A 27,795-nucleotide genomic window follows, 5' to 3' on the forward strand; every position below is an offset into this window, starting at 1 on the left:
GGAAAACTGACATTGCATACCACGGATCTTCAGATCCTTTAATATACTAGTCTTTCGTTTTTATTGCCAAGTAATCTATAATTTTTTTACGTTTTGTTTATTTTTCTTCAGTTTTTTATCCCTTTTTTTCTCACTTGGCGTATGAAAGGTGTGCTTTAAATTAAGCTCTGTAAGTTTCCAATGTTTATTTGAAACACTCGACTTTGAATTTTCAAATTTCCTCTTGTTTTGTTCGATTTTTATTGGTTGATCACAAATACTTGGATCTAAAATTTTGATTTGTAAAAAATCAAGTTCTGGAGGGTATTCTGATTTTGGAAAAGCCAGGCTGCTATCTAGCCTTATAAAGTCCATTTGGTCATCATTACGCCTTATTTTACTAGTTTTAATATCAGAATTCTGTGGAAATTCAATATCAGGAGGAGGGGGTATTACTATTCTTTCTATGTCTTCTGGTTTTGTTTGTGGTTTATAATATTTGGCTATCAGTTGCACTAGATTTTTGTGAAGATTTGCGTATTCCTTCTACAAAGCAAGAAAAGTCTTTTAGTTCTAAACCCTTCCAACTAATTTTGTTGGGTATAAGTACCTGAATACCAAGAGCTAATATGGATTTCATTCTAAATGATTTGAGAAGATCATCTACTTTGTCTTTTATGGCAACAACAGGAACACTCATCACATCGCAAAGTGGTAGTAGTTTTTCATTTAGTTGAAGAGTTTTTCCCATATAGCATACCACAACTGCGCATAACTTGCTTCTTTCCAACTGCTTGCTTACAACGTTGAATCCTAAGACTATTCCTTCTCTGTAAAAGTAACAATTTTCCAGTTAAAACCTTCGCTATTAAACTACCTCAAATTACTTCTTACATCCGAGTGATTGGCTTCTCGTTAAGAGCTGCTTCTGTGGTTACTTTTACAATCTCATCTATGATTTCAGTTTCTTCGTTGGGTTTAATTTCTGGCCTTTAAACGATTATCATTTGAGCTTTAGTTCATTCAATAAATTACATACTATACCATTTTATGGGGATTGGGTTCATCAAAACCGTTTTCCTTATTGTTTTGGGTTTGTTTATTTTCTTTGGTGGCATATTATTTTTTGTAAGTTGTAAAACACGTGCATTTAATTTTTGAATCGCAAATAAATTTAATTACAGAAAATTTCGTAGATGGCGATAGCGATTCGTAAGTGATTTAAAAAGAAGGATGTGACGTAGCGGATGTGTAAAGGGAGGAAGAGGGGGCGCAGAATTTCCCAAATTTCTTTGATGAGTGTGAGAAAATTGAATGAGACTCTGTGAGGGAGGGTGATGGAGGTTTTTTTCGAAGAGTAACTCGGTATCCTTTAGGCCTAGAATTTTAAATTAATAATTACGCGTTTTTGTCGTATCCTGGTCGATTTTTATAGAGGATGAAACTTCAGTGAGTATGGATTTTTACTACGGCTATCAAAAATTGAAACCCGCGTTTTAGTCGAAAGGAAAACGAAACTCCCGTGTGTCTTGGGCCTTAGGCGTATTTCGTCGTGCGGCCCTCCTCTTCTGATAATCCCAAACCCATAGTTATTCATCTTTTTGTTCCCTCACTAAGCCTAGGACTCAGTCTAGACTCTAGACTGTGGGGTTACTTTACTTACTCATCACTTACTATTGTTTAATCAATAAATAAGGATCCCAATGAACGTTCATCCCCCTCCCTTTTAAAAAAGGCAGTAAATAATCGCCTGGTGATTCATGTGTAGAGTTTTGTTTAAAATTTACAGTATAGAAGTGAAAGTTTTCACTTCTTAAGCAATAAAAAGTTTTTATAAAAAATTAAAAGTGAACTGGTTGATGGAAGGAAGTTTAAGATTCATCTAGATGTAAAGTTTTAGGTAGTTTACTTGTTTTATAATTGTATTGTGCAATAAGCCTACTTGAAATTCTTCACTCTCCAGTAAATGGTCGCTGTCTTTTCTTACGATGGTATACTTAAGTGGGTCAATGCTATTGGGCCATTAAGTAATAACTTAATTGATAGGCTTTTTTTTTGGAATTTATGACACTCTGTAATTAATAATTTTTTTCTCAATTAGGTATAATAAACGTGATTGGCAACTGATTGTGATCTGTTAATGTGCGCACAAAGATAACTCAAATTCATTTTGTGGTTCTTGGGAATATTTCTCAACAGAAAGTTTTATAATGCGTGAATTCAAAGTAGTTGTGTTGGGTAGCGGTGGTGTGGGCAAAAGCGCCCTAACTATGCAGTTTGTGTCTGGTACTTTTATGGAAAAATATGATCCGACTATTGAAGATTTTTATCGTAAAGAAATTGAAGTAGACTCTGCTCCGTGTGTGTTAGAAATTTTGGATACAGCCGGAACTGAACAATTTGCCTCCATGAGAGATTTGTATATAAAGAATGGGCAGGGTTTCGTAGTTGTCTACAGTATAACGAGTCATCAAACCTTTTTAGGTTAGTATTAAGTTTATTAACCTTGCTTTAACCTAAAATTAGTTATCTCATTCGGAAGTTTTTATAATAATTTTTTTAACAGATATAAAAAATATGAAAGAGCAGATCATGCAAGTAAAGAACACGGATAGAGTGCCAATATTGTTAGTTGGTAACAAGGCAGATTTAGAGCACCAAAGGGAAGTTACACCGAACGAAGGATTACTTCTTTCGCAGTCATGGAGCTGCCCCTTCACAGAAGCATCTGCTAAGAACAAATGGAATGTGAACGACGTATTTGCAGAAATTGTGCGCGAAATGAACTGCAACACCTCGAAGGAAAAACAGAATTATTGCTGTTGCGTCGTTCTTTGATGTTGACAGATACGTTTTTTGTAACGGACTATTTCGCAAGTTTTTCATATCTACTACAACTATGTACATTTTATCCAGAAAAACGTAAGTGTCCCTTTTATTTGGAACTTATGGTAGAAAGTCTAAAGTTAAGCCTTGTCATTATATTCCACCCGCCCCCTTGCACCATTATTATTATTATTAACACTATTTCAACCCTTTGTCTTTTAATGGCTCCTTTAAAGATTTAAAAAACACCTCAACATTCTTATCAATTGACTGGGACTTCCTTTAAAGTTTTCCAGCAGAGGGCTGTATCAATATTTAACAGGAAGAAAGCTTATCTGGGGAAAACAAAAAAAATTGAGCTTTTTAGAGCAAAGCAAAAGTTAACTGATGTGTTAAAAAAAGTCTCAATTCACAAATTCTTGCCTTTCATTTCAAGTACATTATTGTACCTGCTAAATGATTGCGTAAAGAATTCGCAATACTTTGTTGATAGAGAATGAAATTGATAAGAATTAACAGAATTAATGAAATATCTGTAAGGGATGTTATTTCGTTTTTTGTTAAATATGTGCTTAATCACTTCCTCTTAAGCTGACAAAAATGATTTCAGACAAGCCCCAAAGATAGCCTCCATTATTAGTACTTCAAATTAGTAAGAAAAGGGTAGATGTAATTTATTTGGAAAAATCGAAATCCACTGTCTGGTATTTCCAAATTTCTATACAGGGTGTGATTAAAATCTTTGTACCTTTTAAACAATGTTATCATAATAGGCCGCTGACAGGCTAGTGATAAAAAAGGCAATTTAGAGCCCCCAATTTGGAGGTGTTTAATCCACCACATTATAGTTATCTTCATTGGTTAATTTTAGCACCCCTGTATGGCTTCATTTTGCGCAATCAAGTATGAAATGTAAATTTCAGTAGTGTCTTAACAAAGACATCATTTAGAGACAATAGCCGTTAATCAGGCTAATGGTCTTTAGTTTCCATATTTTTTAGAGATAAGATCCACCTAATAGCTATATGGTATTTTGTTAATATTTATTTTATATCGATCCCACACATAAAAATTATCTGATTTTTTATTGTTTGATTTTTTTCCAAATTGACTACAAAAAAGTCTCAGCAAAAATTTAATCAAAGTCTTTGACACCATAATTTATTCAGAGTTTCCAATTATTGAAGAGGCAGGTTCATAGGTGAATTTCTCTGGGAGTTAAAAATAATTGGACTATTATTTTTAGAGCTGGTATTTGCTGGGGTAATGAATGGGTTAAGCTTGAATCTCAACATTTAATTTATTCTCTCACACTGCGAGCTTTCCCAATGCAGGTGCGCGTCAGGTGTGTCGTACCATTGGGGTATTGAGAAACTGGCTTTCGGGGTGACAGAGGAGGGGGTGGAGGTTTCACTTCACCTCTGTTTCCGTTCAGCGTTCCCTAATAAGACGGCTTAGGCCCATTCTAGGAACCGCGTAGGGCGAACTAACAGAAATATAGACGTAGCTTTTTCGCGTTCAGACTGTTCACCAGACACGTTCCCGCTACGCGTTTTCTGGCGCGCGCTTAACCCGTCTAAAAGTCGCGACACCGGATTGACTTTTAGCAGAAGCTTTATAGAAAGTAACAAACGTTACCCCCCGCCCCGGCTTTCGCGGCGCTATCAGCTCGACGTTTACCTCTACAATACTCGCGAATGTTTTACGCGCGTAATTTTTTTTATTATTATGATTCTTCGTAATAGGCTGGCTAATGCTTGAGGAACGCGTCGCCGAGAGTAATTTTAAGGTCATCCGGCCTTATTTTTCCCATGAATAATTCATGGCGAGAGCTCGCGATTGATAGGACCCAATCCCCGCGTAGACGTAAATCTCATTTAGATCTTGCTCATTAGACCATTTTCGGTGCAACAAGAAGTCGCGTACTCGGCCGCCTCTTAACGATTTACGATTCGCCATACATCAAACCTCCTCACCATTAAAACATCCTTAACGCTTTTAATCATTAAAATAAGAGGCCCAATTAAGAGAATCATTTCGGCAATAAATTTTCATTGAATTAACAACGATCGAATAGAAAGCTTACTGTGAACAGGGCTGCCACACGCAGGGTTGGCTGATTTAAATCAAATTTATTTTGATTTAAATCAATTTTTATATAGTATTTTTGAATAAGAAAAACCTCGCCAATTGCTATAATTTAGGTTTAAATATAGTCTTTTTTGTATTTCCCCCCTCTAATGTTGCATTTTATTCTACCTGTGGGTGGAGATTCCGCCGAATTTATTTTGTAAAGTACCAAAATAGCTTTTAAACTTTTATATGATTATTAGCTTAAATTTAATAAATTCATAATACATATATATAGATTAAGTCTTTAAAACTTAAAACATTTTTTTAGGTAAAATTATGATACTAAGTTATATTAAACTTTGAAATTTTAATTAAAATCAAAAAATCAATAAAAATCCGATTTAAAAAAAATTACCAACCCTGGCCACACGTTAGGGAATTTTAAGAATTTGTAAAAAGTCAGGGAATTCAGTTTTATCTTGACACTTTTTTAAGGTAATTTTACTTTAGATCTATGGCAAATTCTGTTATTATTATTCAGATTCTTGAAAGGTTTTTAACGTCGAAATAACTTTTGTACTGAAATATAAGTTGATTAAATTTATTAGCTTCTGGTAAATGTATAAAGTTAAAAACTATCCGAATTTGGCCTTAAAAAGTCAGGGAAAATAATTTAAAATAGTCAGGGAATTTGAATCTGAGAATATTTTGGCAACCCCGTTGAAAGTTCCGTAAACTAGAAATAGTTCCTTTAAAGGGAGTAGAAACTAAATCGAAAACTCACGCAACGTCTTGTTTTTAACGTAACTAGCGCCAATCCCCCCTAGCGAAATTCGTTGATCCACCACCATAAATATGGAACAGTCCTATAATTCCGATAAAATCCTATATTTTATAAAATGTCCTAGAACATCCTATATTTTATAAAATGTCCTAGAACATCCCATATTTTTAACAAAAAGTCCTAGAACATCCTATATTTTATAAAATGTCCTAGAACATCCCATATTTTTAACAAAAAGTCCTAGAACATCCTATATTTTATAAAATGTCCTAGAACATCCTATATTTTATAAAATGTCCTAGAACATCCCATATTTTTAACAAAATGTCCTAGAACATCCTACATTTTATAAAATGTCCTAGAACATCCCATATTTTTAACAAAAAGTCCTAGAACATCCTATATTTTATAAAATGTCCTAGAACATCCCATATTTTATAAAATGTCCTAGAACATCCCATATTTTTAACAAAAAGTCCTAGAACATCCTATATTTTTAACAAAATCCTATAAAATCCTATATTTTTAACAAAATCCTATAAAATCCTATATTTTTAACAAAATCCTATAAAATCCTATAATTTTGATATTTTGCCCATTTCAAATCCCGCCTCTCAGTTAAATTGTTAGATTTAGCTATAGGATAATCATATACCAACTCAATCTAGTCAATACTTTTGTTATTGTTAACATGGTTAGCTACAAGTATATTTTTGTGATAAAAATGTTAAATAGTTTCTATTTTTTCAGTGAAAATTAAAGATTTATTTCACTAAATATAGATTTCGAATTTTTTATAAAATCCTATAATTTTGAAAAAATAGTCCTATAAAGTCCTATATTTTTCTAAATATTGAAAAAAATGGAAGATTTGAGTACTCCCTTTAAAAGAAGTATATTCTGAATCGAAATATCGTCAGGTACTACGATTTGTTTTTAACGTAACTAGCGCCAATTCTTAATTCTATAGTGGCAGAAATGTAATTTAACACTCCCTTTAAAAATTAGATATGATATCTTAACATCGGTATTAAAAGTTTGTTAATTATACATTATCAATTTTTTACGGGGTCTACATCCATCTGAAATAATGAAATAAATCTACAGGGTTTATTAGTGTGAGAATGTACAACCTTCAATATCGTGTCACACACAGGGTTACCACACGTCAGGGAAATCAGGGAATTTAAAAATAGGCCTATAAACACAGGGAATTTCTAGAATTTGCAGGGTGACCAGACTTCCTATATTTCCTATATTTTTATTGCCTTCCTATAATTTCCTTTATTCTTACCTATTTTCCTATAATTTCACGGTCTTTTGAAAATGAAAGAACTTTTTGTACGTGTCATCAAAATCTTGAAATATACGAGCTTTGCATATCCGCGAAGTGATCCAATAATGCAAGAAAGCAGTGTACAAAACATTATCAATATTCTAGGTGATTCGAGTCAAAGTATACCGATATGCAATAATTACCTTATTATTTTTCCCATATTTTTCTTAGCCTATTTAGTTTCCTATAATTCGCCTATTTAGATTCCTATATTTTCCTATAATTCGCCTATTTAGTTTCCTGTATTTTCCTATCATTCGCCTATTTAGTTTCCTGTATTTTCCTATCATTCGCCTATTTAGTTTCCTGTATTTTCCTATCATTCGCCTATTTAGTTTCCTGTATTTTCCTATCATTCGCCTATTTAGTTTCCTGTATTTTCCTATCATTCGCCTATTTAGTTTCCTGTATTTTCCTATCATTCGCCTATTTAGTTTCCTGTATTTTCCTATCATTCGCCTATTTAGTTTCCTGTATTTTCCTATCATTCGCCTATTTAGTTTCCTGTATTTTCCTATCATTCGCCTATTTAGTTTCCTGTATTTTCCTATCATTCGCCTATTTAGTGTCCTGTATTTTCCTATCATTCGCCCCTAAAATTCCTATTTTTACTATAAAATTTTCCAAGCTTTTCCCTGGTCACCCTGGAATTTGTTAAAAGGTCGGGAACTCGATTTTCTTAAACACTTTTTAAAGGTAATTTCACCCTAGATCTATTACCAGTTCAATGATTATCATTTATTTCCTTGAAAGTTTGGCAAATTTTTTCAACATTGCAATAACCTTTTTACCGCTATATAAGTCCGTTTTTATTATCTTCTGATAAAAGTAAAGTATAAAAAAGTTTGGCCTTAATTTTTGGCAACCGTGACCTAGGAGCAACAAATAGCAGTGTTTTTGTGGCTCCTGGGTGCCACCCTAACGAGATATAACCCAAAAAAAGGCCAAATTATGATTCCCTCGGGAATGGACGGACATCTTTCGCGTATCCATCGGCAATGACAACAACGAGTCCTAAAGTACCTCGTCGTATTCTGAAATGTGGGGACCTTAATCAAAACCATTTGTAGAGCGCGCGTGGTGTCCAATTTCGAGTTTACCATTTTCATAATGGTTTTCTCGCGAGGGCCCCCCTCCTACGTCCACTGATTATTTTTGATAACAATTTTAACTCTACGCTAAACTCCGAAATACACCAAATTTTTTTTATCCATCACGTTTTTTTTGACGTCTGTAAAAATAGTATGGGGAAAAGTGTGTGTTATATATCGCCACGCTAGTACGACCAGGGTAACTCTGTCATCAGTGGTAGTGCCCCATTAGGAAAACAAAATTATGACGGTTTATGGTTTTATTTATTTTGACCCGTTTTAGGTTGGATTTGTTTGTCAGTAAATAGTAACATTAGCTACTTGAATGTACGCTAGAATGTGGAGGATATTAATAACTTTCCGTATTGGTTTAGCCTTCTCCCCGCCTTCTACGCTATTGTCACGTAACGTTTACCGTACGGAGTCCATTACAGACATGGCGGTTGAGATTTATTGATAAGATTTTGAACTTTCCCCGAATTAAGGCCAATATGGAACATTCCAAATTTAGATCGTTTATGATAAATATGGCTTACCAAGGTTTAGTTTTCTAACTTGAGGGCAAAGATGGGCTGATTTGTTTAAGTATTAACCGTATTATTCGCTCGCAAGTCTTCCAAATGTTGTTTCTGTTATAAGCAATCACTTTTAATGGTTAGCTAAAATGATAATTTACCAAATAATGTAAACTGTATTGAAGGAAAATTTCTTTCGTCTCTGGCGAGGGGCTGTTCAGAAAATTTAATCATTTTTCAGAGGGTTATCTGATTTAAATTAATTAATATTTAAAATCATTATTGATTTAAATCGCCTATACAGAGTTGACTTAGTAACCCGGCCACCTGAATTAATGGCTTTAAAAGTCGCTTGATGATTTAGGCGTAAGGTGGTGCCTTGGGTATTAGCCGAGATGATTATTATTTACTTGTAATTCGATAATTTTAAAAAATTAGTCTAAAATTTCAGTGAAATGTCAGGGATTTTAATCTTACATGTTAATAAAAATGAAATATTTTGCCACAAATTAAGTCTGCAAAACTCTCCGGAGATGATCAGGGAGTTGTGCAAAAGTAGGTTCAGAGCAAATTAACTTAATATACTATTAAATGTATATTAAAATTATTTAAAATGCAGTTTACCTGCTAATTTTTAATTATTAGTAGTAGGTTTTCCATTATAATATTTTTTAAATAAAGTAATAAAAATGAAATTATTAGTCAGAAACCCCTTGACTCCGTACTTCCCCCTAAGGCTCTGTAGGTTTGAATACTCTAATAATTTTTAAATGGAATAAATTTCCCAAGCCTGATAATTTTTAGAAATTTTCGATGACAAATTTCAATTTAAACACAATACACGCGTTACGAGGAAGAACGGACTGATCCAATTTCGAAATCGAAAATTTGGGGTTGTTATCCTCCGGGTGGAAAATAAGCCAATATGTAACCATGTACAAACCGTAGAAGAGTACGCCATCTATGTGCGAATAAGGAAGTCGTAAAATATTGTAGGCGGAGCCGTATAAATTAAATGTCCAAAACGTGTATTGTTCAGTAAAAATCTGACGTTATTTTTTGGGCGTCCAAGATAATCCACGATAGCCCCTAGACCTTTAAATTTAAAGGACACTATTGACCTTGCGTAATAAATTCCAGCATTCCAGGCTATAAAGTACCCCCACCTACAAAATAGGCCTATCTTATCTAACTTAAACGTGGGGGCATTCGACTGGAAATTATCGAAAACTAATGTTATTTTTTTTCTTTTTTCAACCTTTAGACTGGTTGGCTGCATTACCGACGCTAAAACCACTGTTTCATTGTAAAATAATGAAAATAAATAAACGTGAAATCAACGAAGTGCCTTATACAAGAACATGACTAATTATTAGGAAGCATTTGACAACAAGTCCATCAGAATTGAGTTCGTGGGCCCAAGCTAATAATAATAATCCTTATCACCGTACTGGTATTTTGTAAAATCCATTTTTGTAATTTTGTTTCCTAATTTTTACCGCTGAAAGTTCTTCCATACTTTTTCTACCAAATAGTAAAGCGTTTTATTTAATAATAGGCTAATTTTGTGTATTATATTTATAATTATTTGCTATACCTTTTGTGAAAATTAAAGGGGCTGTTAAGATTTCGTTTCGGAGTTAGGCTTTACCCCCTTTCTCGCCATTGACTGAATTTAAATCCCCAAAAGAAAAACATTTTTTAGGCCAAGGCTTACGGATAATTTAGCCATAATGAAATTCTTTATTTAGTCTCTTAAGAACCCCTTTAAATATGTAATTTAATCATCGTTTTAACAATAAGTGGCCTTTGAGACTATAGCCACTACATTTATTATAAAATTAACGTTTTCTTTCATAAAACGCCCCTCCTCCGAAATAATTTAAAAAGTATATAAAATGCAATATTCTTCCATTTCTATAAATAAAATAAAAACTCTTATATTAAGGTACTAACTTTGTTATTCCCGTAAATATTTTATATGAAATAGCAAATTTTTTAAATAGATGAAAAAAATACCATCTTTTTTTGACGAGTGACGGGGAAATAAATTACGGATTTTTTGGGCGCCATATTTGAAATTAGCGAAGAAAAAATACCGCTTTTTTTTAGCAATGGTGCTAGTTTTTTTTGTGTAAAAGCAAACTAAAATAACCTAATTTGGTATAATAATTATCTCCCCATAAACTTTTGGTTTATAATCCATGTTTTCTTTAAACTAAAATTAAAAATGTATATTTTCCCCTACTCGATAGTCATGTACAGTATTGGACAACAAATTTGGAGACCATTATAAAGTTAATGGAAAATAATTTCTGAAAAGAAATTGCGTTTAGAAGACATTTGTAATTTTTAGGGTGCCTTAAGGGAAAAAATAATTCCAGCAACATAACGCCCTTTTTGAAAGAAAAAAAACTTTGAAAAAAAATAAACTTTAAAAAAAAACTAAACAAAATGTACAGTAAATTGGCTTAGAATTTTTTAAGAAATAGTTAAATGTGTAATCAAAGTGAAAAAAAAAATCAATTTTTCGTGCCACTGCTTTAGCCGTATAATTTACCATAGAGATAAAACGTAATTTTTATTTCGGAATTTGGAAACAAAAGCACTATTTTTGGAGGCTTATATATATTATAATACGAAGGTGCTGCTCTAACAGTATGTAATGATGACATATCACGTGGAAGAGAGATTTAGAAAAATTGGGAAAAATAAAACAAAATGGCGCTTATGTTTCGGTGCAATATTAAATTAATAAAATGATAGCCATATTAATTTCGCTAACAATGTTTACCTTGTCGGATATTTTTCATTTGCGCTAAATATTGACTCGGTTACGCCTCAATTACATTCGTTACGAAATAAACCGTTAACAAATATTTTTAATTAATCATATTTCCCGCTTTTTTTAAATCAGCTAGTTTTAAAATTTTTACTGTAAAATTTTTTTCAATTTTTATCCCGTGACCGCCCCTTTTTTTTCTTGTTGCCATGGTTACTAATGGCGCGAATTAGGCTTCGCTCTTTGATTTTTGTAATCATTCCATTAAAAATTATACTAACATTTCTTTCGTAAAAGCCTCCAAAAAGAGTCTGCCTTATTGTGAATTTGTAAGAAGTATTTTATAATAAAAAAAAGTTTATCGTGAAAATAAAAATCTGTATTTATTACTCCGTATACACGAGCGCCAACTATTTGCGCAGAGTAAAGGCGTGGTGGTTGAATTTGGAACTAGCGTTCTCTAACTGGAACCTTAAGCCTTAGTCGTACGAGTACTTAAAAGGGAGCGGCTATTTTAATTTGCTATTCGGGACATGTCGACGTTTGATACATTTGTCTAGCGCCCAGATGACTCAGGTTAAAAAACCCTGTGGTTTATCGAGGGGAAATTTCTGTGTAGGATTCCGTCAATGACACTTTTTTCCCTCCTCTTCGCCGAAACCAAGGCCTAGCGTTTTCCGGCTCCGGGACTCGGACGGCCGGGGGGGGATATACCTCCTCTCGTCGCTATGGCAACCATATTTGTTGACTAATCGTTCGATACACGGAAGGTACCGCCGACTTTTAATTTCATTTACTCGGCATCATTTCCAGGCTGTTTGCTGCTGGCTATTCCAAAAGCGCCTAGTGCCTAACGTTGTCCCGTTACGTAATTATGTTTATTAAGCTGTATTGCTATTTATAGCGTCAAAATAAAAGCGATATATTGATTATGGATAACGAACCTCTAATCGGGGCGTTGGTGAATGAGGAGAACGCCAATTTGGAGGAAAAGGTAATAATATACTGAAATAATTTAACAGTTCTTGGTTCTACCTTAATTTTTTTAAATAATGCCCCCTCTTTATAGCTTAAGCTTAAAATTAAGTATTTAAATAAGTTAAAAGAATATGGCCGAGAACAGGATAAACAGATCGAAAACTTGGAGGAACATCAACGAAATTTAGTGCAGAATCTGGATTATAATCACGTAAGTACGATATTCCTGTTTTTTTTTGCGTCTACATTTCATCTAATGCGCTTTTTCCCGCGCTTTTTTTTCTAAAGGAGGTGATAAGAGCCACCGAAAATGATGCGAGATCGGAATGTAATTTAATCCACATTAAAAATAACGAGAAAACGTACGTTGAAAATCAAATTAAAAAGATGAAATTGGAAATTGAGGATATGCAGAAAAATACCGTTGACTTGGAGGTGATTTATTTCAATGAATAGCTTACATAAACGTTGTCTAGATGGCGGTACGGTACCAATGACGCGCGCATTTCAGGTTTAATAAAAGCACCATGGAGGATAAGCACGTACTACTTTATAGCTTTTACTGTCATCGTAAGCAGGCCCGTCTTAAGACCTTTTGGGGCCTGGGTCAGCTTTGTATGTCAGTTTTTTAAATTCAACTACACAATAATTAAACCCAAACTTTTAATTTCAAAAGTATAACATAAGTCTACTGAAAATAAGATTTTTACTGACAATCGCTGTTAGGTTTTTGAAATGGTAGGTACCGTGTGATACGCGATGTAGCAATGAGTAACATTACTTTAGACGTAACTAAAGATACATAATATCAGAAGAAAATAGGGGGAAGTACGCTTCTAGTCAGCATTGGAAAGGCGTCACTTTTCACGAATTTTCGCCCAAAAACGGTTTGGCGGGAAATCGCGGATGAATACATCGTTTAAAAAATCAATTTTTCTCAAATTGAACAATTGTAACATATTGTCCTTTTTATTATCTGCTAAATGAGCTAAGGCGTCTTTGCTTTCGTCGTTTATCGCCGTGTTGAAATAAAACAAAAGTGGAACTACATTTTCATTTTGGTTAATTATGCGTAAAAAGGCGTTTTCGTGGGTCACACGACGACATCTACAGCTCAAAGCTACAGATACGTACTTCCCCTATTTTCTTCTGATAATATTAAATGAGCATAAATGATATTTAACCAACTAAACCCTTATCCCTGTAGCCCTTTTAGCCCATGCCTTAAGCTCTGACTTGGACTCGCACTCGAACTGACTAGCGTATTATCGTGCTTGGTTTAATTATTTATTTTATTTTGACATATTTAGACACTAGGGGCTCAGTGCTGATAATTAAACCTAGATTGCGCAATATTTAAGTCTTATCAAGATCTTTTTAATAGGAAATTATTAAATTCTTGATTACATAAATTTTTAAAATAAGAAATGGCTAGTCGGTCAGAAACGGAAGTTAGATGACCTACAGGAAGTCGTGAGTTGGGAAACGGACAGTTGGCAGGAATGGCTGCAACGAACTTACGAGAACGAGAAGAATAATTTGACCATTACTATCATGTTGGGTCAAGATGCAACATTAATTAAGGTAAGTTGAACTTTACCAGAAGTTAATACGCCTATATTAAAAGGTGTGTAAAAATACCGACCCAAACAGCAAAATTTTAAATTATATGAAAGACCAATAATAAACTGCTATTTCGTTACACGTCGTCTGGACCCAAATGATGATGAAACGCAGATGATTTTAAACCGAAAACACGAAACTACGCAAGACAGGAAATTCGTTTCCATATAAATTAAAACTTATACTATACTTACAAGGAGACTACCCGAGGTGGTTATCACCGATTTTGTTCAAACCGAAAATGTTTTTGAGAAAATTCCATACTTTTTTAAATGGAAAGGTCAACAACATTTTCGGTTGGCACAGGAAAACTAAAGCCTATTGCAACTTTTCCCTTTGGGAATTTTCATACGACCATAAGGTCTACCTAACCCCCGAGTTTCAACAAAATCGGTGATAACCACCTCGGGTAGTCTCATTGTTAGTGGACTTTAACCTAAATTATATATCCCGTTTAAAATATATTGTTAAAAATTACTATAATTTAAGTTATTAACAAATTTACAAACGAGCCAATCAACGTGAGGGGTATTTTTACGTCCCGCCTTTGGGGTCGAAATGTAGCGTAAGCATCTTTTTTGGATGTCGACGCTAACGACATCTGTTGAAAAAAGAGCTACTTCACGTCGAGCCGACACTTGCTTTAATATAGGCGTATAAACCGAAAAGAATTTAATCAACGTTCCTAGTGGCAAAAACCTGAAATTCGTTGATGCATATCTTACTCCCTTTAATTTATCTTTCTATGTTTTAGGATCTTGGCTTAAAACTTGAAAAATTAAGTTTGGAAGCTTTAAATTGGAAGAAAATGAAGGAAGAAGCCTTCAACGATCAGTTGGTCGCGCAGGTAATTAGGCATTTTAAATTATCACTTTTATTTATTATCAATACGCTGTGTAGAATGTATTTATTTATAGTTAGGGAAAACGACTATGTTGATACGATTTTTAGCGTTGTTCCCAAGCCCCCTCGTGGTCTGCAAGTAAGCTCCTCCCCTTAACTCTCAATCAAATCGTCCCGGTATTTCATTGGTTCCCTTAAACTGACGCCGGTGACGTTTTTCCAAATCGCCTTCACCATCTGCAAGTATGCTCCTCCCCTTTAACTGTCAATCAAATCATCCCGCTATGTCATTGGTTCCCTTAAACTGACGCCGGTGAAGTTTTCCCCAATAACCCTTACGGTCTGCAATTATGCTCCTCCCCTTTAACACTCAATCAAATCATCCTGCTATCTCATTGGTTCGCTTAAACTGAAGCCGGTGACGTTTTTCCAAATCGCCTTCACCGTCTGCAAGTATGCTCCTCCCCTTTAACTTTCAATCAAATCAACCCGCTATCTCATTGGTTCCCTTAAACTGACGGCGGTGACGTTTTTCCAAATCGCCTTCACCGTATGCAAGTATGCTCCTCCCCTTTAACTCTCAATCAAATCATCCCAGTATCTCATTGGTTCCCTTAAACTGACGCCGGTGACGTTTTTTCCAATCCCCCTCACGGTCTGCAAGTATGTTCCTTCCCTTTACTGTCAATCAAATCATCCCAGTATCTCATTGGTTCCCTTAAACTGACGCCGCGCCGGTGACGTTTTTCTTAATGATAAAGGATAAAAAAGCTAAATCCTAAACCAATTTGAAGAAATTAAAAACCTTACAAATAGCTCGTACCATTAGGTCTTCGAGCAAACATATAAACGCGAAACTCGTACCAAATAGATCTTCCTTTCCCAAACTCGGACCGTGATTCCCACGGATTATTTCAACATAGTAATTCTCCCTAACTAGAAATAATACATTCTTTTTCTGGATAAAATCAGATAAAATCATTTGTATTTGGGAATTAGATGGAATTAAAGAGAAATACCAGCGAATTTGGAATCGTCCATGAACAGCGACGCAATATACTGAAATTATGGGACGAAAGTATAGAGGAGATGGAAAGAAGAGATTCGAGACTGATATCTTTGGGGAAAGTTGGTACATTTTATTGGTTTATTAATTTATTTCGTCAATTATCATTGAATTATATATAATCTATCCTAGGAGCTAGAATTAATAAAAGACAGGGTCCATACTTTAAACAAAGTAGCGCAGGCTAAAACCACCGAATACGCCGATAATTTGAAGAACAAAGAGAATTTGGAGGGACAGCTTGAGCTTTTAAACTGCGCCATGCTGGACTTGAAAAATCATTTGTCTCAGTACGGACCAGAGAGTCGGTTAGAAATGGAGGTAACGCGTCATTTTTTCAGTCCAGATTTCGCGTTTTATTAAGCAATGGACCAATGCACAAGCTGCTTACGGAGAAACAAACACTTAAAAGCGTATCCCTTAGAGGTTCGATTTTAACGCTTTTATTTATAATAGATGGCGCTAATTTAAATCTTTTGGCGCGAAAGGAATAAAAACTGATTTATTACAAAAACTAATAATGTTTTAAGCTCTGTTTTATGTAAAAAAATATAAATAAAAGTTGAAATTAGAAAACTTTTGGCATAAGAAACACGTAAAAATTATTTAAAATTTCTGTTAGCGCCATCTGGTAAGACTTTGGGTATTTAAATGTCGTCCGTTTATGGCATTACCCCCGTGAAATGAGCTTCTCCTTTATCGATATCAAATGTGTATCGGTCTATACTGCTTTGCTGGTCGTTTTATTTTTTTATTGGTCAGTAAGGCAATGGCTTAAGCTTCTTGTTTAATTATTTTCAGCTGGAAGCGATTATAAACAAAGTTAAGAACTTATCGCTTGATGAGAGAAATTTGAGGATGTCAATCTTCAAAATAAAAGAAGAGGCAGTCAAAAGGAACCAGATGTGAGATTAAACACTGACAATATATCAAATAGCATAAACCTCCCACTAATTTTGTTGTAGAATTTTACGCGAGTACCGGGTGTTTGTTCAGGGTGATGATTCATTAATTATTTTAAACCTGAGGTTAAACTACAATATGAGTAATATTATGTTCCATAAAGTGTGTCAATTCGTCTGATTAGGCCTAAAGACGAAAAATGTAGAAACACAATTTGAAACTTGTGAATCAATTTTATATTTATGGCACATAACTTTTAAATTTATTGAACATTTCTTTAAACTTCTAACACTTGTGACACAATTTTGAACTTGTGACTCAGGTTTAAACTTGTGAAATAGTTAATCTTGGGACACAGGTTTAAACATATGTAACATGACTTTAAACATATGTGAAACATGACTTTAGAAACTTTACTTTACACTTGTGAAACATAACTTTAAACATATGAACCCTAACTTTAAACTTGTGAACCCTACCTTTAAACTTGTGAAACATACATTTAGACTTGTGAAACATATATTTAGACTTGTGAAACATACATTTAGACTTGTGAAACATACATTTAGACTTGTGAAACATATATTTAGACTTGTGAAACATATATTTAGACTTGTGAAACATACATTTAGACTTGTGAAACATACATTTAGACTTGTGAAACATACATTTAGACTTGTGAAACATACATTTAGACTTGTGAAACATACATTTAGACTTGTGAAACATACATTTAGACTTGTGAAACATACATTTAGACTTGTGAAACATACATTTAGACTTGTGAAACATACATTTAGACTTGTGAAACATACATTTAGACTTGTGAAACATACATTTAGACTTGTGAAACATACATTTAGACTTGTGAAACATACATTTAGACTTGTGAAACATACATTTAGACTTGTGAAACATACATTTAGACTTGTGAAACATACATTTAGACTTGTGAAACATACATTTAGACTTGTGAAACATACATTTAGACTTGTGAAACATACATTTAGACTTGTGAAACATACATTTAGACTTGTGAAACATATATTTAGACTTGTGAAACATATATTTAGACTTGTGAAACATACATTTAGACTTGTGAAACATACATTTAGACTTGTGAAACATACATTTAGACTTGTGAAACATACATTTAGACTTGTGAAACATACATTTAGACTTGTGAAACATACATTTAGACTTGTGAAACATACATTTAGACTTGTGAAACATATATTTAGACTTGTGAAACATATATTTAGACTTGTGAAACATATATTTAGACTTGTGAAACATAATTTTAAACTTTTAAAACAACTAATCCTTATAATTATGTTTTTTTTGTTAGTTTGACAAATTTGAAGGAGAGATTCAAAACCACGGATCAGGAATATAATTATATGATTGAAAAAACTATATCAGTTGATTTGAAACTAACACTTTCGAAATCAATGATGAATCAAGAAGAAAAGTTTTTCACCAAACTGAACAAAGACTTAATTAAGATGAGGGAAGTATGTTCAACTGCCGAAAGGAAATTGCAGCAACTAATGGAGAAGTATCGAACAATTCAGATCTGTGTACAATCCGCTCATATAACGAGCAAGGAGCTATCCGCTGATATAGCCAAAATGGATGCGAAGGAAGAAAATTTGAAGAATACCCTGCAGGAATTAGTATGTATAATCAGTATTTAAGGTTCAACTTACGATAAAAGTGACCGTCTAAGGTGTAAAAATGAAACTTGTACCTTGGCTGTTATAAGGCAGTTTCCAATGGGTGACCATTTCCTCACAAAATGCAAATGATGTGGGGTTTTAATTTTCAGTTTCACAACATAAAACTTAAATAGTGTATTACTCCACCAAACAGCTAAATATAGACCTCGTGCAGTAAGTAAAATGTTAAAAATTACACCGGTTTGGGATATTTATTTATTTACAAACCGTATTTCACGGGTCATCACCGTCATTTCTAGTTCTCTATCCATCCCTCTACCTTATATCATTGCATTATTATTTTGCTGATTATGTACCAGGAGATATTTGCCATTTTCCACCCTGCCCCCCTCCTGCAGTTTGCGCCAAATTTGTGTTTAGTGTTTGTTCTATGGTAGAAACGGAATTCCCAAATAAGCCACTTAGCCATTTTCTAGAAACACTATACGGGGGGATTCAAAAGGTGATGCAAAAATGTTAAGGAGTTGTAGCCCGGGGTCTGTTTTTTCCACATTTCCCTATGATGAGTGAAAAGAGCGCCAGAGCGCTTCAAAGTGTGGCCTACTAGCCCCTGGAAGTAGGCTGCAACGAGAGCCAAACCAAGCAGCAGGGACTTTAAATACTGTTTAAGTTTACTTTTTTACGCTGGTTACGTCGATTTGTTTACAAAGTAATTTTTTGCGCTTGTAAGTTGTTGCAGCCTACTTCCATCCCTAGTTGCAGCCTACTTCCAGGGGCTAGTAGGCCCCACTTTGAAGCTCTCTGGCACTCTTTTCACTCATCATAGGAAAATGAGGAAAAACAGGCATACTTCTTAACTCACCCCTTAAACTCCTTAAAATTTTTGCATAACCTTTTGAAACACCCTGTATAGGTGACCTTGACCTCTGTTATAACACCTGGTGGTATCTCTTGGAGGAATGAATGTAGAAACCTGAGGTTTATCCAGCATCAGTGGCGTAGCCAGGATTTTGTTTCGGGGGGGGGCACACCATTGAAAAAAAAGTTTAAAAAAAAATATTTGTACGTACGACCATACGTTTCGGGGGGGGGGGGCATGTGACCCCGGTGCCCCCCCCGGCTACGCCACTGTCCAGCATATTAGAGAAAAAGAAAGTAATTAAAAAATAATTTCATTCATTCTCTAGACCGATATTTACAATGATTTTAAGGGTGTTCAAGGTTTGACCTTTTGACCCCTAAAATATCAAAATTTGTTTTTACTAAATTTTTAAAAATTCTGAATTTGAATTCCTGACAAATATTTTTTGTAATACAATAATAATAATAATAATCAGCTAGGCTAGTACCTAAGTCATCGAGCGACTTTTAAAGCCATTAATACAGGTGGTCCGGTTACAATGCGTAGGAGGGTGGTGGCAAGCCCTTCATGCCACGTGAGCCAACAGCTCCCTACACTAACTATTACCTTTAACCTCGACAAGTTTTTATGGAAGGGGAAACCGAAGAACTCGGGGGAAAACCCCTTAAACCAGTGGGAAGAGAACTTGCAAACTCAACGCGGAAGGAGTTGTTCCGAGTTTTCACCCAGTGCCACAAGCTGGGATCGAACCCGGCGAGCGAGTCCATTTAAGAATTAAGGAAGAAATTGAAAAAAAAATCATAAAATTGTGTTTGAAATAACGTAAAGGCTCTGACGAATAATTCGTGAAAGTGTTATTTTGTAGCATCACCCTTGGATGAAGGATGCCTGATAGATCATGCAGTCGTAAAATATAAATATAATATAATATAATATTCAAATCGGCTGTCTGGAATTTCCGGTTGCGACGCTAGCACCACCTGCCGCCGCGCGCTTGGTACTACCGAAATAAATTAGAAAGTAAACGATACTGTCTCGTGTGGGAATCAAAATGGTGCGGGTTCGAGCCCCTCCGCCGGATTGAAATATTATATTCGCATTATTTGGATTGTAATATTATGTTTCAACCCAGTGGCGTAGCTAGAGGGGGGCGACCCGCACAGGGTGCCACCCGTTTGGGGTCATTTTGGGCAGTGGCGTAAATACGCCAATGCAGCCAGGCCCGTCTTAAGACCTTTTGGGGCCCTGGTCTAAATTATTTCTTAAGACCTTTGCGATCCCCAACGGTCAGCCTTTGTATGTCCGTTGTCTAAATTCAACTACACAAGAAATTGTTGGTACCGTATGATACGCGATGTGGCGATGAGTTAAAATACTTTAGACGTAACTAAAAGATACATAATGTTAAATGAGCATAAATAATATTTAACCAACTAAACCCTTATCCCTAGAGTTGAGCCTGTATGGATGGCATTTCTGAGGCCCCTAAACTGGCTGGGGGAACTGGGCTGAAGCCCATTTAGCCCATGCCTTAAGACGGCCCTGAATGCAGCCAATGCGGTGCATTGGGGGCCCATTAACTTTTACTTATAAGTCGACTGTCCGATCGGCTGTCTCAAGAAAGAACGCCGTATACATGTATATTTTTATAGAGTATTACCGTGATGTCATTATCACGATATTGGAAGCCAGTGACGTAAATAGGCCAACGCACCCAATCCCGTACATTGGAACGCGCAAAAATTGACATGTCACAGGAGCCCATTTTCTTATCTCGCATTGGGGCGGAATTTTCCTAGCTACGCCACTGATTTTGGGGGTGACACCGGACCGTGAAAAAAGTAAAAACTTTCACTAACTAGAGAAATTCGAAAACATTTACACGTTTTGACTAGTAAGTAGCACACCATGATATCCGCACCGGGTTCCACCCATCTAGCTCAGTCTTGCCAAAACGTTTTTAGCCACACCCCCTCCCAAAACTCAGAGCAAAACTTTACAAATATTTATTAGTTTCGTAGACTAGCGCGGGAAAAAATTAAATTAAAAATACTATTAGAAATTACAATTTTTTTTATTCAATTTGATTCCCAAAAAGCTAATAGTCAGTTAATCTTCGACGATTCGAATACATTGCTAATTTGTGTAATTCTATGTGTCTAGCTATGTTTATGAGCTGCATCACTATGTGTACTAGGCTAGGCTAGCTCTAGCCTAAGGGGCGGATATCAGCGTAGAAAAATAAGTGGTTTTTCAAAAACAATAATAAAAAATTTAAGGTTAAAAATCCCACAAAATCAATGACTTTCGATTAAAAATCCCTTTATCCCACATAGCCCAAAAAATCGTTAAAAATCCCACAATGTGGGATTTATCCCACACATTGGCAACACTGAATTATTCTAGCTACGCCACTGTTCCAACCCACTTAGTCCGCTGAGAGCCAATTTTCCTTTTTAACCTCATCACCCCCTCTAGTTATAGAGGGGAAAGAGGCTGTTATTTTCGATGCTGTCGTTGGCGGCGGCGGCGGCGGTGGTGATGTAAGTGAATACAGAGCTAGCTTCGAATGATGTCGCGCTAAACATAAGTTCCATCTCCAACATGACTATGTTTTCATGGAGGTAGGAAATACAAATTTGAGGAAATGCGTATTTGAGGAAATCCGTATTTGTAAATCCGTGTTACACGGAATGAAAACCATCGCATTTGAGAAAACACGTATTTTCTGAAATACGGGAAACGCACCCGTATTTCCTTGGTAAATCTGGATTTTTTTCGAATGAAAACGCACGAACACGTGTTTGATACACTGGGGGTTTATTTAGTTGGAAATGTAGTAACAGATAAGTAGTGCTCGGACTTTGTTTTTTTTATTCACGAATAAATACTTTTATCCTTAATTTAATTGTCAGTTTTTAATAATCGATGCGGTTTTTAGTCCCTCAAATGAAAATGCGACTCATTAGGCAGTAATTGCTTTTCCTTTGAGATATGGCATTGTTAATTGATATACTGATAGAAAAACATGTTTCTCTTGTCATACGCGCAAATTACTGTGCAGCCGAGGCTCAGAGGTTTTTTAGTGCTACTTGGTTCTAGAGCCTAGCGCCGCCGATACAACGCTGCCGATATTTTCTCTGGCACCGAACCGCCGTCGCCCGTCGCCGTGTCATTTACTTTCCTGCGCGCCGCCGCCGATAAATTTTGTTCCCGCCGCCGCCGATTTTATTGAGTTTTGTTACGTAATTTTATTTTTTTCTTTCAAAAACATTTCAAATTTTTTTTGGGAAATTTCCAAAAGATGGGGGATAATTTTTTCCCCTTTACCCCGCCGCCGGGTGTTTTTCGAAAAACTCCGCCGCCGACCGAAATTAAATCGCCGCTATGCCCTACTTGGTTCCTCTTTGAAATATGGCCTTGTAAATTGATATACTGATAGAAAAACCAGTGTCTGGTGTCATACACGGCAATTTCAAACAAAAAGGAATATCTAATTTGAATAAAGATTTTGTTACAGTCTAAACGATTTTGAATTTATTTCAATTATTTAATTTAACTTCTACATTTAAAAATTGTTCCTCTGGGAAAAAGATGGGGATGAGGCTAATTTTACGGCTTGGGCCATCTTGTTAGCTCTAGAATAAAATCGCTTGAATCTTCGAGTCAGGTTCCCATTATCTTTCAACCAGAGCGAGATCAATTACGTCAGAGACCGATTCGGTGTGAATCTTGAGCAGTTAAATGGAAAACGCTATCCCTCTTCGAGCATATAGGAGATTGGAAGCAACACTACAATTTTCTACAAATCAGCTCAACTTTGTTTTGAGCGATCATTGGAACACGCAAAAATAGAACATGAAAAGTTTATCTAGAGCCGTCGAAAGCAGTCGAATGGAAAACACTAAAAAATTAAAGTCCTGGTGTTGTCCTATATACAGGGTGTCCTCTAAAAAACGAAAAATGATAACTGAAAAATGTTTTATTTTAAAATTTAAAATTTCTATGGAACATTCCTCGTGCATGGGGACATTTGCTAGTGTAAAATTGAATGACCTTGAACCATGTATTCAAGGTCATTCAAAAACTCGAGAACCGTTGGGTTTACGGATTTGGTTCCAATTAGAAAGTTGAAAACCATTCTCCAAACAACTTTTCGTTTCTCTTTACCCCCTCCAACTTCTAGAACGTTCCTACGCCCCTGGCCTCAACGTGTCCGTCGATAGTCTCGACATATTCATTATCCCTGAGTATAAATAAATACATTCTTGTGGACATCCTGTATGTATAATCTCCGGCAGCCTGGAAAGCAAAAAACATTAGCACTTTAAAATTCGAATTAATTACTTACTGCATAATGTAGTTCTTTTGCTATTAAGGCCTTGTTATTCAAATGATATTTTCGAATAGAGTTGGAAAGAGAGTGATTTGGATGGAAGATGGGCTTTAATGAGAGGATCTTTTCAAAGATCCCTCGGGGAAACGGATCAACGTCTCAACAATGAGCTAAAGGCAACCCGAGAAGTTCGCGACGAGAAGTTACGACACAATCAATGTTTAAGAGCCAACTTAAGCGACACGTTGGTATGTTTTCAATTACATTCGTACAATCGTGTCGCTGAAATCAAATATTGTTCGGGAATTTAGGATGAAATTAAAAGATTCACTGGCGAATTTGATCAGTCTAAATTGGTACGCAATAAACTGGAGAAAGAAGCCAGTGACTTGGATAAAAGCTTAGAAATTTTGCAAAATTCACTTCAAAAAGAGGGAAACAAGAAACAGGTAACCTTACTGTAGCCTCTTCAATTCTACTTGCACTAAAATGTCGGGACGGCGGAATAGGGGGGACATGGGTACAATGAACCCCCCCCCCAACGAAAGTAGGGGTGCCAAGTATATATTTGTAATCCCCCCCCCCCAATTAAAGTAGGGGTGCCAAGTATATATTTGTAATCCCCCCCCCCCAAATTTTATATATTTATGTATATACATTTAAAATAACTTCACTATTAAATGAATTTTTTAAATCGACGTGTGCAGTTTGCATTCTTAAGGACATTTAGTCTTTTCGTTAGTATTGTCCAAACTTTTTTGTCACCGTCGTATGTCCTGTTCCTAAGAAGTACGATGACGCAATACCGCTTAAATTGTCTCTGCATACTACACGCGTATCAAGATGAACTAGATCAAATTGATTCGAATGAGGTAGTTAAAGGTTTCATTAATAAAGAGAGTAGAGTTCAACTCTTTGGCTAACCATAAGTACGATGATAAAATAAAATGTGTGAATATTCTGTGTAATTATTTTTGGCTAGTTTGATTCTGTTAACCGATCTAGTCGGACTTCCCAGCTCGTTTGATTCTAACGTAGTTAATAAACCAGCTGTTTAATTCGACTAAAATCGGTAACTTATAAAATCTTGAAAAATCCTTTAAATATCTCGACCAAAAAACTCTAGCGCTATCGGCATCCATCATCTATTCTTTATAAACGCACCCTCCCCCACCCAAAAAAAACCTTCTGCTAAAATGTACAATATTTCTTTGTTATCTTAGGAAATGATGGTTGAAAGTTGTTTATTGCAAGTTTCAATAAGGCGACTTCAAATATCTGTGGAACAAATGACGGATTTCATAAGCAAAACAGAGTTACAAATCTTGGAAGTTCAAAATGTATACGGAAATAGCTCTGTTATAGTTAATGTTTTCAAAATTTGAACTTTATCTTGTTTTAACAGAATTTACAAGAAAAATTATCTTTGGGGGAAGAGTGTCGAAAAAACTTCAGATTACAAAAGAACAGACTGATGGAAGAAAAACAGCTTTTAGCTTCCAATTTGCAAAAGTGTTTGACGAAATTGAAAGCCGTCAAATCAAGGTAAATGCCACGTGTGCGGAAAACATTCAAATTTCCCACCTCGTCGCCTGAAAGCCAAAACCACGTCACTTACTGGCGGACATTTTGAGAAATATTGAGTTAAATATTTGAAAGAGTTGAGTTAAATACTTGAAAGAATTGAGTTAAATATTTGAAAGAGTTGAGTTAAATATTTGAAAGAGTTGAGTTAAATATTTGAAAGAGTTGAGTTAAATATTTGAAAGAGTTGAGTTAAATACTTGAAAGAGTTGAGTTAAATACTTGAAAGAGTTGAGTATAATACTTGAAAGAGTTGAGTATAATACTTGAAAGAGTTGAGTATAATACTTGAAAGAGTTGAGTATAATACTTGAAAGAGTTGAGTATAATACTTGAAAGAGTTGAGTATAATACTTGAAAGAGTTGAGTATAATACTTGAAAGAGTTGAGTATAATACTTGAAAGAGTTGAGTATAATACTTGAAAGAGTTGAGTATAATACTTGAAAGAGTTGAGTATAATACTTGAAAGAGTTGAGTATAATACTTGAAAGAGTTGAGTATAATACTTGAAAGAGTTGAGATACGTTACTTTTTAAAAAAAATATATCTACGTGATTAGTTTTTGAATAAAGTTGCGGTTTTCGTCAAAAAATTTAAATAACCCTTTGAAGTCCAATTCACGTAACTCAAATTAAGTGAGTTTGGATTTCAGGCAATGCCCTACTTGGGCCCCTGTGGTAACTAGGGATAGAGCTTGAGCCACTCTCTCATTTTCAAAGTCATACCGTATTTTCTTTTTGTACTTTAAAGGCATGACGTCTTATATAATGTAAATGAAGGAATTCCATCAGACCCCGAGAAACTGGTTCAAAGAGCTGAAAAGAAGAAACTATCTCTAGAAGCCAAAGATCGTGACATTGAAGATTTAATAACTAAAACGGACCGGGAAATCCAAGCGTTGCGTAATTCTCTTGATCTTTTCGAGAAATCCAATTCGACTTTGAGAAATAAAACCGTAAAACCATCTGAGGAAGTTAAATTCGAGGTATAGTATAACAGTGTTATGCGCGTGGCCAACTTGTTTTATAGTGGTTTTTCTCAGGTACGCGAGCTAGAAAGTAGACTACAGAACCTTTACACTGATTTATATAATAAACAATGTTGCGTCAAACAAATTCAAAGCGATCTCGCCGGATTGGAAAATCATTTGCATAATCTCAAAATAAATTGCAATGTTGATGTGGAACTGAAAGATGTTTTGCAAAAAGTTGATTATTTAAATCATCATTCCCAAGAACAGGAAATCAAGCTATGCAGAGCTGAAAATAAAATTGGGAAACTCATTCGGGATAAGAAAAATCAGCCAACTGAGGCTCAAAAGGTTAGTTCTTTAACTTTCACCGATATGATTGAAGGTATAATTATAAATATTATTATTTTAGAATGACGTGACTTTAAAGTTATTATCAGAGCTTAAAAACAACATTGATAATAACATTCAGGAAATCTTATCAATACAGCCTGAAACAGATGCGTATTTCTCTTGTGAAAGCAAAGTACGTTTTGCAGCTGTTAATTCATTTTAATGAAACTTATGTTTTTTTTTGTTTATTTTTAAAGACTAGTATGGTGCAAAATAGAACTTATACTAAAGAATAAATGCAAAAAAGATACAATTGTAAAAATCCTATTCCATGGAATTTGCTTTTATTGAACAAAGACAAAAAAGTGTCATTTATAAAAACCAAAACAAAAAGATTTAAACATTTTTTGTACAATATCATATATAATATAATATATCTTTTCAATTTTCACATTGTTTATTATTGGAACGTTGAAGACAGAAGAAATTTTGGTCACACTGTCCAACTAAATTGTTGAACATTTTAAATTCCTTTATAAACATGCACTTGTGGTCAATTCAAAAATGTCTTCCCTCAAACCCCTTCTCACTCAATTGTTGGGTCTAACCAAATCTTATGCTTTGGATAATTTGAAAAATGGCTGAAAAGTCAAAAATAAGGTTTGAGTAAGAACTCTGATAACCAATATTTGGCCTATTAAGCAAGTTTTATAATCACCTGATCCGCAAACAACGAAGATAAATAATCCAAGCATCCATGGTCCAACTGGATATTTTTCATCAGCAGGCTTCTAATTGGAATGGTTATATGATTATTTCATATTAAAGTTTTAAAGATGATAAATTCTTCCTTAGAAAGTTCTATTCCTTCCGTATGTTTTTTTTCGTACACGATTTGCTAAGCCAAGGCTTAAGTTTTCAAGTGTTTTATAAGATTAAACTTATAATTATAGTACCGTAAAACCACTTACCGTCGTTTTCGGTACATTTCCTCTTTGTGTAACATTTTTACTAGCTTTATCGTTAGCAATTCGCATTCTTTGACTGTAAACCATGTTGGTTATTTAAACAGCAAGTGGCTGCGGTACTTCACTTAAACGAGAGGAACTTCAAAAAGGCTTCAATAGGACGAGACACGTCGTCAAAAAGGGGACCCCTTTATTTATCTCTTGACGTTGCGATATGTCCGGTTTCTCATTGGCTAAATTTGGTTTGTTTTGCGTGTCGTTA

The 27,795-nt window shown here is 34.9% G+C and overlaps 5 protein-coding genes across 6 annotated transcripts in view; 2 read left to right on the plus strand and 3 right to left on the minus strand.

Moving 5' to 3' along the window:
• Positions 1-27,795, minus strand: part of LOC149952435 (acetylcholinesterase-like) — a 96,352-nt gene that overhangs the window by 58,630 nt on the left and 9,927 nt on the right. The window lies entirely within an intron of this gene.
• On the minus strand, positions 13-1,214 carry LOC149952440 (uncharacterized). The gene is made up of 4 exons (XM_090168536.1): positions 1,024-1,214; positions 874-969; positions 590-809; positions 13-525 (listed from the first exon to the last, which is right to left on the minus strand). The coding sequence occupies exons 1-4, from the start codon at positions 1,095-1,097 to the stop codon at positions 76-78; spliced, it is 840 nt and encodes a 279-aa protein (XP_090024662.1). The 5' UTR covers positions 1,098-1,214; the 3' UTR covers positions 13-75.
• Rap2l (Ras-associated protein 2-like) lies at positions 1,270-11,305 on the plus strand. The gene is made up of 4 exons (XM_090168537.1): positions 1,270-1,428; positions 2,081-2,463; positions 2,546-2,901; positions 9,869-11,305. Exons 2-3 carry the CDS (start codon positions 2,190-2,192, stop codon positions 2,815-2,817), a joined length of 546 nt encoding a protein of 181 aa, XP_090024663.1. The 5' UTR covers positions 1,270-1,428; positions 2,081-2,189; the 3' UTR covers positions 2,818-2,901; positions 9,869-11,305.
• On the plus strand, positions 12,263-26,947 carry LOC149952442 (coiled-coil domain-containing protein 39-like). The gene is made up of 17 exons (XM_090168540.1): positions 12,263-12,380; positions 12,456-12,575; positions 12,653-12,799; positions 13,790-13,948; positions 14,742-14,834; positions 15,830-15,958; positions 16,029-16,217; positions 16,698-16,801; positions 18,148-18,475; positions 23,751-23,924; positions 23,988-24,125; positions 24,900-25,016; positions 25,082-25,221; positions 26,013-26,247; positions 26,305-26,583; positions 26,645-26,758; positions 26,823-26,947. The coding sequence occupies exons 1-17, from the start codon at positions 12,318-12,320 to the stop codon at positions 26,859-26,861; spliced, it is 2,568 nt and encodes an 855-aa protein (XP_090024666.1). The 5' UTR covers positions 12,263-12,317; the 3' UTR covers positions 26,862-26,947.
• Positions 26,874-27,698, minus strand: LOC149952443 (stress-associated endoplasmic reticulum protein 2). 2 transcript variants are annotated; one of them, XM_090168548.1, is made up of 3 exons: positions 27,537-27,698; positions 27,284-27,353; positions 26,874-27,206 (listed from the first exon to the last, which is right to left on the minus strand). In XM_090168548.1, exons 1-3 carry the CDS (start codon positions 27,618-27,620, stop codon positions 27,169-27,171), a joined length of 192 nt encoding a protein of 63 aa, XP_090024674.1. In that variant the 5' UTR covers positions 27,621-27,698; the 3' UTR covers positions 26,874-27,168. The 2 variants fall into 2 exon arrangements, with proteins under 2 accessions (XP_090024674.1, XP_090024673.1); XM_090168547.1 differs by having other exon boundaries at positions 27,284-27,356; positions 27,537-27,695.

Source organism: Leiobunum rupestre, chromosome 3 (assembly GCF_980474605.1).
Source record: "Leiobunum rupestre chromosome 3, qqLeiRupe1.1.hap1, whole genome shotgun sequence".
NCBI classification, from domain to species: Eukaryota; Metazoa; Arthropoda; class Arachnida; order Opiliones; family Sclerosomatidae; genus Leiobunum; species Leiobunum rupestre.

Excerpts from the sequence above, each read along its gene's own strand:
- LOC149952442 (XM_090168540.1), top strand. The coding sequence starts at position 12,318 with ATGGATAACGAACCTCTAATCGGGGCGTTGGTGAATGAGGAGAACGCC. Across the intron at positions 13,949-14,741 it reads AAGATGCAACATTAATTAAG|GATCTTGGCTTAAAACTTGA; the intron begins GTAAGTTGAACT and ends TCTATGTTTTAG. Across the intron at positions 25,222-26,012 it reads TTGAAAGCCGTCAAATCAAG|GCATGACGTCTTATATAATG; the intron begins GTAAATGCCACG and ends TGTACTTTAAAG.
- Rap2l (XM_090168537.1), top strand. The coding sequence starts at position 2,190 with ATGCGTGAATTCAAAGTAGTTGTGTTGGGTAGCGGTGGTGTGGGCAAA. Across the intron at positions 2,464-2,545 it reads GAGTCATCAAACCTTTTTAG|ATATAAAAAATATGAAAGAG; the intron begins GTTAGTATTAAG and ends TTTTTTTAACAG.
- LOC149952443 (XM_090168547.1), bottom strand. The coding sequence starts at position 27,620 with ATGGTTTACAGTCAAAGAATGCGAATTGCTAACGATAAAGCTAGTAAA. Across the intron at positions 27,357-27,536 it reads GAAATGTACCGAAAACGACG|AAGCCTGCTGATGAAAAATA; the intron begins GTAAGTGGTTTT and ends CATTCCAATTAG. Across the intron at positions 27,207-27,283 it reads CTTCGTTGTTTGCGGATCAG|CCATTTTTCAAATTATCCAA; the intron begins GTGATTATAAAA and ends TTGACTTTTCAG.
- LOC149952440 (XM_090168536.1), bottom strand. The coding sequence starts at position 1,097 with ATGCCACCAAAGAAAATAAACAAACCCAAAACAATAAGGAAAACGGTT. Across the intron at positions 810-873 it reads GAGAAGCCAATCACTCGGAT|AGAAGGAATAGTCTTAGGAT; the intron begins GTAAGAAGTAAT and ends TTACTTTTACAG. Across the intron at positions 526-589 it reads TATTAGCTCTTGGTATTCAG|AAGGAATACGCAAATCTTCA; the intron begins GTACTTATACCC and ends CTTGCTTTGTAG.